This window comes from Eschrichtius robustus, chromosome X (genome assembly GCF_028021215.1).
Source record: "Eschrichtius robustus isolate mEscRob2 chromosome X, mEscRob2.pri, whole genome shotgun sequence".
Lineage (NCBI taxonomy): Eukaryota > Metazoa > Chordata > Mammalia > Artiodactyla > Eschrichtiidae > Eschrichtius > Eschrichtius robustus.
In genome coordinates, this window is record NC_090845.1 from 1561348 (window position 1) to 1574487 (window position 13140).

The 13140-nt window shown below is 49.7% G+C and overlaps 1 protein-coding gene across 5 annotated transcripts in view; it reads left to right on the forward strand.

Annotated features, from left to right (window-relative positions):
* Positions 1 to 13140, forward strand: part of IL3RA (interleukin 3 receptor subunit alpha) — a 33114-nt gene that overhangs the window by 19303 nt on the left and 671 nt on the right. For 2 of the 5 annotated variants that reach the window (XM_068532492.1, XM_068532496.1), the window contains exons 5-12: positions 1244 to 1386; positions 3802 to 3916; positions 5010 to 5142; positions 5230 to 5408; positions 7555 to 7673; positions 10114 to 10140; positions 11399 to 11519; positions 12166 to 12271. In XM_068532492.1, the coding sequence (XP_068388593.1) occupies positions 1244 to 1386; positions 3802 to 3916; positions 5010 to 5142; positions 5230 to 5408; positions 7555 to 7673; positions 10114 to 10140; positions 11399 to 11519; positions 12166 to 12271 (943 nt within the window). The remainder of the gene's footprint in view (positions 1 to 1243; positions 1387 to 3801; positions 3917 to 5009; positions 5143 to 5229; positions 5409 to 7554; positions 7674 to 10113; positions 10141 to 11398; positions 11520 to 12165; positions 12272 to 13140) is intronic. The other 3 variants (XM_068532494.1, XM_068532495.1, XM_068532493.1) reach the window with 3 other exon arrangements.

Sequence of the window (13140 nt, forward strand, 5' to 3'; positions counted from 1 at the left end):
GTTTTGGAAGAAGTGAATATAAATTCTGAGGCATAAGAATCCAGTAAAAATTACATTTTCACTTGTAAGAAATTTCCCTAGGGAAGTTGTTTTTTTAAGGAATACATTATCCTTATAGGTTGGGAGGCCGTAATGCCAGAAACCAAGATATTCATAGGGTTTGGTCTTGCTTGTCAAACGAAGGTTGTTGAGCCTGAGAAGTGGTCACAGTGCTTGCAGTTTATAAACAGTCATTTCTGCGAAATCCTCTCAATGAGGGGTCACAGATAACAGCTGAAGAAATGTCTGATGGACCTTTACAGCTTTGAGTTGTTGGCCCTATGTGATTGCTTCATGAAGCAAGTCACTGATAAAACACGTGGAATCCTTTGGTCTGCAAACTCCTGACCTCCATCCCCATTGACAGCATCATACGAATATATATATATATGTGCTTTGATTACACTTCAAAATGTATTTAGATGTATGCATTTTGGGTGATTTTCCAAGACGATGAGAATTCCTCTGGCACTCTGTGTAAGCACATAAATATCATTGTGTAATGATGTCTCCTACTTTATGAAAATATATATTCCATTATATATAATTGTATATAAGTTTATATATTTTTATATATTACATCTCATATATGCGTGGTATATATTACATTTAGAAATATATTACATTAAAATTTATATATTTTTAATATATCACATTAAAATTTCTTTTTTTTTTTAAGATTTTTTTGATGTGGACCACTTTTAAAGTCTTTATTGAATTTGTTACAATACTTCTTCTGTTTTATGTTTTGGTTTTTTGGCCCCGAGGCATGTGGCATCTCAGCTCCCCAACCAGGGATCGAACCCGCACCCCCTGCATTGGAAGGCGAAGTCTTAACCACGGGACCGCCAGGGAAGTCCCTACATTAAAATTTCTATTGCAACTTGCAAAGCATTCCGAAATCTCAGTCTGTAGGGCAGACACTGAGCCAGCTCTCTAAGCCTGAATTGGTTTTCAGTGAAAACGGCCTTCTTTGACATACATGCTTAAGAAAGGTACACTTCACATCAACGCGGACGGCAGAAGTGATCTGCTTTTCTGACTTTCTTCCCCCATTGTTGGGAGGGTGAGCTGGTGAGGTCACTAAGGTACTGCAGATTCGGGGCCTCTGCCTGCTCCAGGCAACCACTTCTCCGTGTGGAACTCACCTTCCCGAGGGGTAACCGAGTAGGACAAAGTTTAGGCGTTGTGTGCCTCTCTCCAGACTCTTACCCTATAGACATTTCCGATCCAGACCCGCCGATTAAGAACCTAAGGATGGAGCCAGAAAGAAAAAGATTGACCTGGGACCTCCATGGAAACGTTTCCGAAATTACGTGTTTCATCAATTCAAAAGCTTTCGCTAAGGTAAACCGTCTTCCCTGTACTTAGCGTCACAGAGACACGGGTTCTACTCCTGGGCTCAGCTGTGGAATGTGGGATCTTTTACGGGCACTGCGGCTTGGGACTCCTGATCTGTAAGACATCCAGAATGGTACCCACCGGACAGGGTTGGTGAGGAAATGGGCTGAGATACTGCAGGTAGAGAACCAAGCCCAGTTGAAGGTGAGACCTCGGGAGACACTGTGCCCCTCCTACACCCCCTGCCCCCCACTCAAATCCCCTCCTGTATCAGAGGGTTTGGAGGGCGTGAGAACTGTGACACGTCTCATGGGCAGGCCGTGGTGGGAATTCCAACCGTTGAGCATATGCTTCATGAGAAGGATGCACCTGTCAGCGTCCTTGGGAAGAACCCTGGTTCCCTCAGATTACTCTCAACTGAGTACAATCCAAATCACACCCCATGTTAGTCTGCTGGGGCTGCTGCTGTAACAAAGCACCGCACACGGGGCGGCTTAAACAACAGACATGTATGTCTCCCAGTCCTGGAGGCTGGAGTCTGAGATCCAGGTGTGGGCAGGGCTGGTTCCTCCCGAGGCCTCTCTCCTGGGCGTGTAGACGGCCGTCTCCTCCCTGTGTCCTCACGTGGTCGTCCCTCTGTGTGCGTCTGTGTCCTGATCTCCTCTTCTTATAAGGACACCAGTCCTATGGGATCAGAACCCACCCTAATGACCTCATTTTACTTTCATGCCCTCTTTAAAGACCCCAACTCCAAATACAGTTCCATTAAGGGTTTGGATTTCAATATATGAGTTTTTTTGGGGGGGGGGGTAGGGCACAATCCAGTTCATGACAAACCCCTATGGGATTTTAATGGAGCTCGGCCAGTTGACCCTAAACTCGATCTGCAAGAACAAATGTTGCAGAAGAACCAAGAAATTTTGATAAGGAAGGCTAGCGATTAAGAACTTGCCCTCCCAAGTATCTAAATGTACTAAGAAGCTACCATCGTCCAAAGAGAGGTATCGGCCTGAGAGGGCTGGGGTGGATTAAAGGAACACAACAATCCAAAAACAGAAACAGGCATTTGGGGGAATTTCTTACATCATTAAGAAAATAGTTCCAATCAGTGGAGAAATGACAGTCTATAGAATAAACGGTACTCGCCCAGTTTCCAGAAGGGACTAAAATTGAGGACTTCCCTGGTGGTCCAGTGGGTAAGCCTCCTTGCTCTTAATGCCGGTGGCCCGGGTTTGATCCCTGGTCGGGGAACTAGATCCCACATGCCGCAACTAAAGATCCCTCACACCGCAACGAAGATCCCACGTGCCTCAACTAAGACCCGGCGCAGCCAGAATAAATAAATAAATAGGACTAAAATTAAGTTGGATGATTCCTTCACACACTACGTCAATAGAAATCAAATATATTAAATATATATTTAAATGAATGTATATTAAATATATTAAATATCAAGCTATTTTTCTAACGGCTCAAGTAGAAGCCAATGTAGCGGACAATTTCAAAATATGGGACCCTCTTGAGATTCCCTCATGTGCTGTATCTGCATTCCTTGGGTGGTGGTGACCCCCGTTTGCTCCCTCGAGGACAAGGACCACTCAATTCTCAAGCCTTCTTTTTGCTTCTCAAATTTTCCTGCCTCTTTTCTGTTTTCTTTTTCAACTGTTTTTTAAAGCAATACCTGCACAGAGTTTAAAGAGGAAAATAGTCGTACAGGGTTCGTTATGACAAAGTAGCAACTTTTCGGTGAGACATCACTTTTGACCTTTTTACACCTGGCGCTGTTGTTCTAGACCTCTGCATCTCTATATAACACAGATTCTTGATTCATTCAGTTTAGCCAAAATGTGTTGATTTTTCTCCTAAGGGACGGGAGGCTTCACTCTCTATTTCCTCCCCCCAACTCACCTCCCCAGCAGTTGCCATCCTCGGCTTACACTCTCTCCTCTCTCGACAAATATTCAGTTTATTCTAACCACATACACACTATTCACACCTGAGCCATGTGGTTAATGGGGATTTTTCTTTCCTTTCTTACACAAATGTTTGTTTCTCCTGAATTTAATAATTTCCGTTTCCTTAAGGTTTTATCTGTTTGCCCAGTTTGTCCATCACTACTTTACCATCACATTCTTGGCCAAATGGCTAAACGTCTTCTCAGAATATCAAGGCATTCTGCCAACTCTGTCTTAGAACCTTCTAGGATATTTTTTCCTTTTGGTGAGTGATTTCCTCATTTTCATCTCCCTCTCTCTCTCTCTCTCTCTCTGCATGAATACTGAGATTGCGGCTTTGGATGTTGAGGAAAACTAAAGAAAACCTATAGTTTTCTTTCTTTCTTTCTTTCTTTGTTTTAATCTGAAGTCTTAGTGTTTTATTAGTTCTCCCCTAATTATGAACAGATTGCTATGTCTCTCTCAGGCACGGAAAAGCACGTATTGCAGTATTCCTGACTTGTCATGCCAAGCGACAAACTACAGCATCAGGGTGACCAAAGGTCAGCCATTCTCCACGTGGATTCAGTATCCTAGTCAAGGTGAGGGGGAGATGCTCTTTCGGGGTTTCCTTTGCTTTCAATCATCCGTTAGTGCTCTGAATACCAAAATAATGCCTTTTACCTTGGATGGGTCTCCAGGGACATAGCTTCGTGGAAAAAAGACCATCTCGGAGGGTCTCATGCAATTTCGTGCACGGCACCTGCCTGAATGAACAGAACTGTAGAAACAGAGAGCAGTTTTTTTGTTGTTGTTTTTGTGTTTTTCGGTTTTTGCTTTTTTGTAGTTTGAGAACAGAGTTTTATCATTTTCCTCATGCCAAGCAAACAAACTGATCCCATATACAGTTTGGACAAAGAGAACACCAATAGCAAGTCTGAACATTTCTTGTGCTCTTTGTCAGGAAGTTGTAATATCACAAAACTGTGCTCTTCTGAGAATGGGAAAACGAGGAAGATAAACTCTGGCTCCAAATTGTTGGAAATGCAGTTTATGTTGTTGGATTTTTCTTTTCCCCTTTCATTAAAAAAAAAAAAAAAAAAAAAAAGTCTTTCACGACTCTAGCTGATCCAGGTTTCACCCACAATATGTTACTTCTTAAAAATAGGGTTCTGATGGCAACGGACTTTAGCTGAGGAGTAGGCAAAGAGAAAGGTAATAAGAGAAAGAGAGTTCCTGAAGGACCGTTGGGCGTTTCTTAGGGTTAGGGTTGGGTGGGCAGGGCTGGGGACGGGAGGCGTCCGGTGAGGGTACATAGGGCCCCGGGGGGGCGGGCCACGGGCGGGGAGCCTTGCAGGGACGGGAGTTGTTACCATTGCAGAAACGGTGAGCGCTGCACGGACGTCTCTATTATTTCTTAGAACCGCGTGAGAATTCACAAGGGTCGCTAAAAAGAGACTCACTTTAAAACAATTTTTAAAAGAATTTTATTGACGTAGAGTGATTTACAGCGTTGTGTTAATTTCTGCTGTCCAGCAAAGTGACTCGGTTATACGTGAATATTCTTTTTCATATTCTTTTCCATGATGGTTTATCCCAGGATATTGAATATAGTTCCTTGGGCTCTACAGTAGGACCTTGGTGTTTATCCGGGACTCAGTTTTTTTTTTTTTCCCCTCTTCTTTGCAAGCCCAGAAGGGAATCCCAGGGCGGCTGCAGAAAACCTGACCTGCTGGGTTCACGACGTGGATTTCCTGACGTGCAGCTGGGCGGTGGGCCGGGAGGCCCCGAGGGACGTGCAGTACAGTCTCTACCTGGAGAACCTAGAGTAGGTGTGACCTTGGGCTCGCCGGGGCTCCCCCGGGCTGGAGCGGGGGCTTCAGGGCCGCTCATGACCCAGCCCCACTCCTCACAGCTCCTACGAGAAGTGGCCGTGCTCCCAGTACACAGCAGATGAGCAAGGGACAAACGTCCAGTGTCGTTTTCACAACATCTCTGTGTTATCCAAGGATCAAACCCGTTTCCTGGTGAACGGCACCAGCAGTGGCTCCAAAATCCCCTGCTCTGAAACGAGCGATAGATTAGCCAAAATCGGTGAGTAGGAAAACGTGACACCTTCTTCGTGTGCCGCACTTGGGTCGAAGATGCCGCTTGCTGTCCTGCAACCGAATACCCCGGGCTGGGGGCTTAGATAGCACACTCGTCTCCCACAGTCCGGGGGGCTGGGAGTCGGAGATTGCGGCGTGGGCACCTCAGTTCCTGGCCAGGCCCTCTTCCTGGCTTGCGGGTGGCTCCGGGTTTGCTGTGTCCTCACACAGTGGAGAGCGAGCTCTGGTGCCTCTTCCCCCCGCTTCTTTTTTATTCTTATTTCTTATTGGGGTAGAGTTGCCTTACAATGTTGTGTTAGTTTCTACTGTGCTGCGAAGTGAGCTGGAGTTCCCTGTGCTGTAGGGCGGGTTCTCACTAGGTGTCTATGTTACACATCTTAGAGTACGTATGTCCGTCCCAATCTCCCAATTCATCCCACACCCGCTTGCTCTGATTATAAGGGTACTGATCCCATCATGGGGGCCTCACCTTCAGGACCTCATCTAACCCCGATTATGTCCCAAAGGCCCTGCCTCCAAAACCGTCCCACTGGGCGTCAGGGCTTCCGTGCGTGAATCTGGGGAGACACAGACGCCTAGCTCATAGCAGCTGCTCTGTGTTCCCTGGACCTAAGGAAGCATTTCCAGAACGCACCTCGCAGGTGGCTCTGTGCCCCCCGTCCACCGAGGACAGCTGCACCTTGAGGCTGGGGGTCTCACGCGGGTCGCCCCTCTCCAGGCCCTGTGTTCAGAAATAGCTCAAAAATAGTTGTTCTTTTTCTTTGAATCTTTCGACTGCAGGTTTTCAGAACACAAAACCCATCTTAGCAAAGCTCTGTCAATATTTTTTTCCTTTACATTAGACACCCCCCTGCCCCCCAAATTATGACAGCTTCAAACCCCATGAAACCTGGCCCCTCGCCACCCTGGCTGGTCCACATGTAGCAGGGAAGCACATGAGCGGAGAGGTGGGTGCAGAAGGGGAGAAGATGGGGGCCTCTGGTTCAGAAGCGGGATGGGGCGCCTGCCGTTGTCTGTGGTGTCCCCCCAGCCCGGAAGCAACCTCACTCTGATGCCGCGTCCCTCACACACCAAGCGCCCCTGGGCCAGTGCAGCCCTACACGTGTGGCCCCGCCCGCGACTCAGCACCTGTGCTCCGGCCCCAGCCCTGCGGTCCACGGGGGGAGTCCATGGCCTGGTTCCCAGCAGGGGTGGCGGGGTGATGCCAGCCCCGTGGCAGTGGGATGGAGGTGGCAGGAGGCTTGAGCGCACATCAGGGGGGGACCCGGGACTGGGGACCTCCCCATGGTGAGCCTGGGTTTCCTGCCAGGGGTCCAGGTGGGGTGCTGAGGAGACAGCGATGGGGTCCTGGTGGGGGGTCAGACCTGTAGACCTAGCCGCGGTCCCGCAGGAAACTGCTGGAGCCGGGATCAGGGATGCAGAGCACCCCAGGGAGGGCAAAGGGCGGAGCCCTGGGCCAGCCCACAGTGGGGCAGGAGGGTCCTGGAGGAGCTGGGTCCCACGCTGCGGGGGACAGGGGTGGTTCTGGGGCAGGTGAGAAGAAAGCGGGGGATGTGACCCGGTCAGAGCCCAAGGCTGGGGCAGAAGATTCCGGGCGAACTTTTGGGAGTGGAATTGGCGGCCAAGGCCATGGGGGCAGGACCGGCCCCGGGCAGTTCGCGGAGGGGGCCCGGCTGCCCTGGAGGCGGGGTCAGAGCGGAGCCGATTGGTCCAGTGGGCAGGAGGGGGGGACCTTGCAGCTGGGCCGCGCTTTGCTCCCGCTGCTGGAGAAGCGTAGCCCCAGGGACTGGGATCGCCAAGAGGGAAGAGAACAGGGCTGCTCTGAGGGGTGTCCCTGCACAGACGAGAGGAAAGCTTTGCAAGGGCCTCCGAGCGGCTGGGGGGCGTCTCCCCGGGCCAGTGTCTGAGAGCTGGTCCCAGGCTCAGTGACCCTAATCATCCCAACAGTTTTCTCTCACTTGTCTCTGTCTCTTGATACTTTTTGGCCACTTTTTAACCTTGGAATGACATTTTCCTCTCTTTTTTCCCCCCTGAGTTTGTAGGAGGCCTGTTTTAAAAGTATCTCCGGGGTGGGGGGGTGGAAATTATTGTTTGATGTGCTTTACTCATAAAAGTGTTTTTTTCTCCCCTAGAGGTATTAGCTGCTCCCAACGTCACTAGCAGGTGGTGCAACCAAAGCTACTTGTTCATGCAGTGGCAAGTGAAGAGTCACCTTAATGATGACTTCAAGTATGAACTTCAGATGCAGAAGGTAAACGGTCTCCTGGGTGGGCCTCTCTTATACTCTTACACCCCCCTGGACTCTGGGGCTTTGGGGGTAGGTGAAACATGCAAAGAAAGAAAAAGAGGAACTGTAAAATAAATGAGCTTTAGCAAAACAAAGTGTTTGGCCGTTTGAATGACACGGCTGACATTGGAAAGGAAGTGAGAATATGGAAGGAAATGCTTGCATACTTTCCGTCAGGTTTGGGGTAGAGGAGGGACGTTTACCTGTCAACACTCGGAAGATAAACAACCCTATAGAAAAAGAGCAAAAGGTTGAAACAGCCACTTGGTGAAACTCTGACCGTATGTCACAGAGCCTGCAACTCCCCTGCGAGAAATGAAGCCAGTGGCCCCCCAAAGATGGGACCTAAGTGTTTGTAGCACCTACGTGTATAATGGTCCCCAAACAGGACACAACCCTAGGGAGGGGATGAACAAAATATAACCACACAGTGGAATCCTAGCCGCCAAGAACTGGAGGGTCCCGTGTGTATGTTTAAAAGTGTTATAAAAGAAACGATTTACACAGGAAAATTCAGGATGCTCTGTAGGGACAGATCTGAGGGCTGGGGCAGGGGTGCAGGGAGGAGGGCATGGAGGAGAAGCTGGAGGGAATTTGGGGGTGATGGACACATTTCCTGTATTGTGCTGGTTTCATGCACACGTTTGCCAAAGTCAGCAGATTATATGCTCTGCAGGTGTGCTTTGCTGTATGCAAACCACACCTGAATAAAGCTACTATTAAAAAAATATGCTGGAGATCACCGGTATTCTATACTCAGTGACTGACATAGTTATTGACTATGTTCATTTTTCTGTGCGTGTTACTTTTATTTATACTTTACACTCAACTTTTTCATAAGCCTAAGACTGCTCAAAATCTATTGGAGTCAATAGATTAAATAGATTATTTAATCTAAATAGTCAATAGATTAAAAAAAAAAGGACCAGCTATTTTTGAGCTAGGTGGTATTTTGTACTTAATTGTCTACTTGTAATTATTTATTGTTTATTTATTTATACTCAATAAGTGCTTGTACTCTTTTCTTTTTTTAATTTATTTTATTGAAGTATAGTTGATTTACTCTGTTGTGTTAATTTCTGCTATACAGCAAAGTGATTCAGTTATACCATATACATTCTTTTTCATGTTCTTTTCCATGATGGTTTATCACGGGATATTGAATATAGTTCCCTGTGCTACACAGTAGGACCTTGCTGTTTACTCAATTTTTCTATAAACCCAAAACTATTCAAAAAAATCTATTAATTAAAAAAAGACCGAGCACTTTGAGTCTATCAGTGTTTCATACTCAATTATATACTTACATTTATTACATTTATTATCTGTGTTCAATTACTGCTCATACTCAATTTTTCCACAACCTTAAAACTACTCAAAAAATCTATTAATTTAAAAGATCAAATATTATTGCACTAATCAGCATTTTATACTCAATTATTTACTTATATTTATCTTTTATGTGTGTTTACCTATTTGTGTATATTTATTATTTATACTCATGTTCTGATTATTTCATACTCAACTTTTCTAAAACTGCTGAAAAAATTAGTCCATAAATGAAACGAAAATGAGTATTTTTGAGCTCATTGATATTTTTATACTCAATTATTTACTTATATTTATTCATTATGTCAATGTATTTATATACATATTACTTATACTCAATTACTGCTTATAGTCAAGTTTTCTGTAAACCCAAAACCACTCAAAAAAAGTCAAGTCTATTGATTAAAAAGACCAAATATTTTTGAGGTAGTTGGTATTTTATACTCTACGATTTACTTACATTTCCTATTGTTCTCTACTGATTTATGTATTATATTTATTATTTAGACTCAACTAGCGTATGGTCAATTTTTCTGGTAACCAAAACGGCTCAAAAAAATCAAGTCTATCAATTTTATTTTTTTAATAAAAGACCAGGTACTTAAAAGAAATTTTTTTTTTTAATTGAAACATAGTTGATTTACAATGTTGTGTTAGTTTCAGGTCACAGCAAAGTGATTCAGTTATATACACATATTAACTGTATATGTTCAGTGTTATATATATATATTTCAGATTCTTTTCCATTATAGGTTATTACAAGATAGTGAGTAGAGTTCCCTGTGCTCTACAGTAGGTCCTTGTTGCTTATCGATTTTATATATATAGTAGTGTGTGTCTGTTAATCCCAAACTCCTAATTTATCCCTCCCCCAGGTACTTTTTAGTTCATCGATACGTTATACTCAATTACCTCTATTTATTATTTTTGTGTAAAGAAGTATTCTATTTACTATTTCTACTCAATGACTGATTATTTTATCCTCGATTTTCCTGTAAACCTGAATATGCTCTGACAAATGAGGGCCCTTCTTGGCGATGGGGTCAGGCACCCACGCTCTGCTTGTCTCTTACAGGGTATGGAGCCCGCCTACAAAGAGGAGGTGGGTGGCCCCCGCCCCCGCCCCAATCTGCCACCCCAAGCGCAGGCTCCTTATATCTATTACCGTCCAGCGACTCTTGAGGTGAAGCTCCCTGGTCCATAGACCAGACGCCATCACCTGCCTGGTGCTGCCCTAAAGGTCCACCCCCCGGCCCCCAAATCCCTCAGGATTCGGTGGGAGTGCCCCATGCCCTAATTCCCTAACTAACTGCCTCTAACCTGCAGAGGCAGCTGCTCCCACACCGTAACTACCGGCCACAGACCCCACGCCCCCCGTCTCTCCTTTGTCTCTCTCTGTCTCTTCCTCCCGTCTCTACCTCTGTCTTCCCGGGGCTTCTCCTCTGTGTCTGTGTCTCTCCTCTTCTGTCTCTTAGAAGGACCCTGCCATTGGATGTAGGGCCACCCTCCTCCAGGAGGACCTCACCTCAGACCCTTCATTTCATCACATCAGCAAAGACCCTGCTTCCAAATAAGGTCCCAGGTTCCGGGGGTACGAATCTTCTTGGGGGGACCCCACTGAACGTTCTACAGGCTCCATTCACTGCCTGACACCCGAGATGCCACCACTCTTCTTGACCTCACCGGCGGTGGCCACCACGAACACTGACCTTCTAGTGATTAGAAAGAATATTTTTGTTTGGATGCCAAGAGCCTGGGCTGAGACGCAAAGGGAGCTTGAGGTTCCGGGCCCCTCTGAGCACCAGGCGTCTTCCTGTCTCCCAAGGGGGGCTGGCCGGGCTCTCTCTTGGGGGGCCGTCTTAGTTCCCTGGGGCGGCCGTAAAAACGACCCCAGACTGGGTGACTGAGAACCACAGACATTCACCCTCCCCCAGTTCTGGAAACCAGACGTCTGAGGTCAAGGTGTCCCAGGGCCGCGCTCCCTCCAGAGGCTCCAGGGGAGGGTCCTTCCTGCCTCTTCCAGCTTCTGGGGGCTCCAGGCATCCCCGGGCTTGTGGCCGTATCCCTTCCATATCCACAAGGCGTCTCCCTGTGTGTATGCATGTGTCTGTGTCCGAGTTTCCCCTCTTTATAAGGACACCAGTCATAGTGGCTTGGGGTCCACTGTACCCTATCCGACCTCCTCTTAACTCATGACATCTGCATCAGCCCTATTTCCAAATAAAGTTGCCTTCTGAGACGCTGAGGGTTAGGACCCCAACACGTGAATGTGGGGAGGACGCACTCAACCCCTTGAAGGCCCCATTCTTCCGCCACGGACTGGGAACGTACTTTCCCCTCTACTTCCTTTTAAACTGCAGGTCTATAAAGCCTTCTTGGAGCTGAACAATCCTGGGACCTACACAGTGCGAGTAAGAGCCAGGGATGCCACGTTTTCCCATTACAAACCTTGGGGCCCGTGGAGTGCCCCCCAACACTTCGGTGAGTGGGAGGGTCCCTCCTACCTCTTCCAGCTTCTGGGGGCTCCAGGCGTCCCTGGGCTTGTGGCCGCCTCCCTCCCATCTGTGATGGACTCTGTGTGTCCAAGCTGTTCCGTGGAGCTGCGCTGGGCGCGTGGAGACGGCTATCGCCAACACGCTGAGTTACAAGACGAACCTTTTAATGCAGTTTTTAAAAAAAAAAAAAATCGAAATTGAGGCGAAAAATCCATGATATTTAATCCATATATTAAATTCAAGAACGAAGGCAGCGCGCACCCAGGACGCAGCGCGGCAGGGAAGGAGGGAGGTGGGGAACAGACCAACCTCGGCCCGGCCCCTCCCGATGGGCGTGGCTGACTCCCCCCCCCCCCCGCCCCGCGACCCGAAGCGATCCGAGGGGTCGGCGCTACCAGCCCCCAACTCCAAGTGTCGGTCGGTGGTCGGGGGGCATCGGGATTCTGGCGACTTGGGAGGGATTTCCGCGGGGCCCGGCCCGGCGCGCAGGTGACCGCCGTCCCCAGGTGGACGGCGCTCCTGGACGCGCCCCCCGCCCCCCAGTGCCGGCCAACTCCTCCCCGAGCCCCCGGGGAGGTGCCGACCCCGGACCTCCCGGGACCTGCCCGACGCGTCCCGCCCCTCTTCCCTAGTGTGTGAGGACGAGGAGGGCGCGCGCCTCCCCGTCTGGCTGACGTCTTTGCTGATCGCGCTGGGGACGCTGCTCATCGCTATGGGGTTCGTGCTCCTGTTTTGCAGGTGAGCCCGCGGGCCCCTGGTTTGCGCGGTCGTTTTCTGGAGCGCGATCCGCAGGCCACGCAGCCCGCGCCGCCCACTCTCCGCCGTCCCCGCCCCGCCCCGCCCCGTGCCCGTGCGTCTGGGCTGCGGGACGCGACCCCGCCGGTCGCAGGCCACCGCCCCTCGTCGCCCCAGCGGTCTTTTCCCAACCAGACCGTGGTTTCTGCCATCTGGTCCCTGCCGCCCGCGGAACCCAAGGAGCCGGGTCCCCCGTGCAGCACCTGTGCGGGGGTCTGCAGTCAGACTGCCCTGCTGGGCCCCACATGCCCGCGCTGTTCGCTCCCTCACACCTCACCCCGACGCCCCCCCGCCCCCCGCCACCTCCGGACGGGGCTCCGGGACCCCTCCCCAGCCCGGCAGGCAGCAGGCGGGCGGCAGCGTCAACCCGGCCGGTTGCGGTCCCTTCCACAGGCCTGCGCGCTGGGCCGAAAGGGTGCGCCCGGCACTGGCCCCGCCCAGGCCAGCTCCTCCCCCCCCCCGCCCCGCCCCGCCCGCCTCAACCCCCACCCCCCACCCCCCACCCCCGCGCCCGGAGCGCCAGCTCCTGCCTCGTCGGTCTGCTGGCTTCACGCCCACGCCTCCCGGCCGCTTCAGGCTGACCCGCCCCGCCCAGGGGCTTGGTTTGGGAGCCCGGAGGCTGTGGGGAGGGGGAGGTTGCCATGGTGATAGGATGGGGTCTCGGGAGAGGTGCTGTGGTGGGTGCGCTGCAGCTGACCGAGCAGATGCAGCTCTGCTAGGGCTCCGCTTTCTCATTCCCGCACGTCTCCGGACTGCGGGAGGGGAACAGGGACCCCTCCCAAGGGAGGCTGGAGTCCTACTCCATCGGGGCC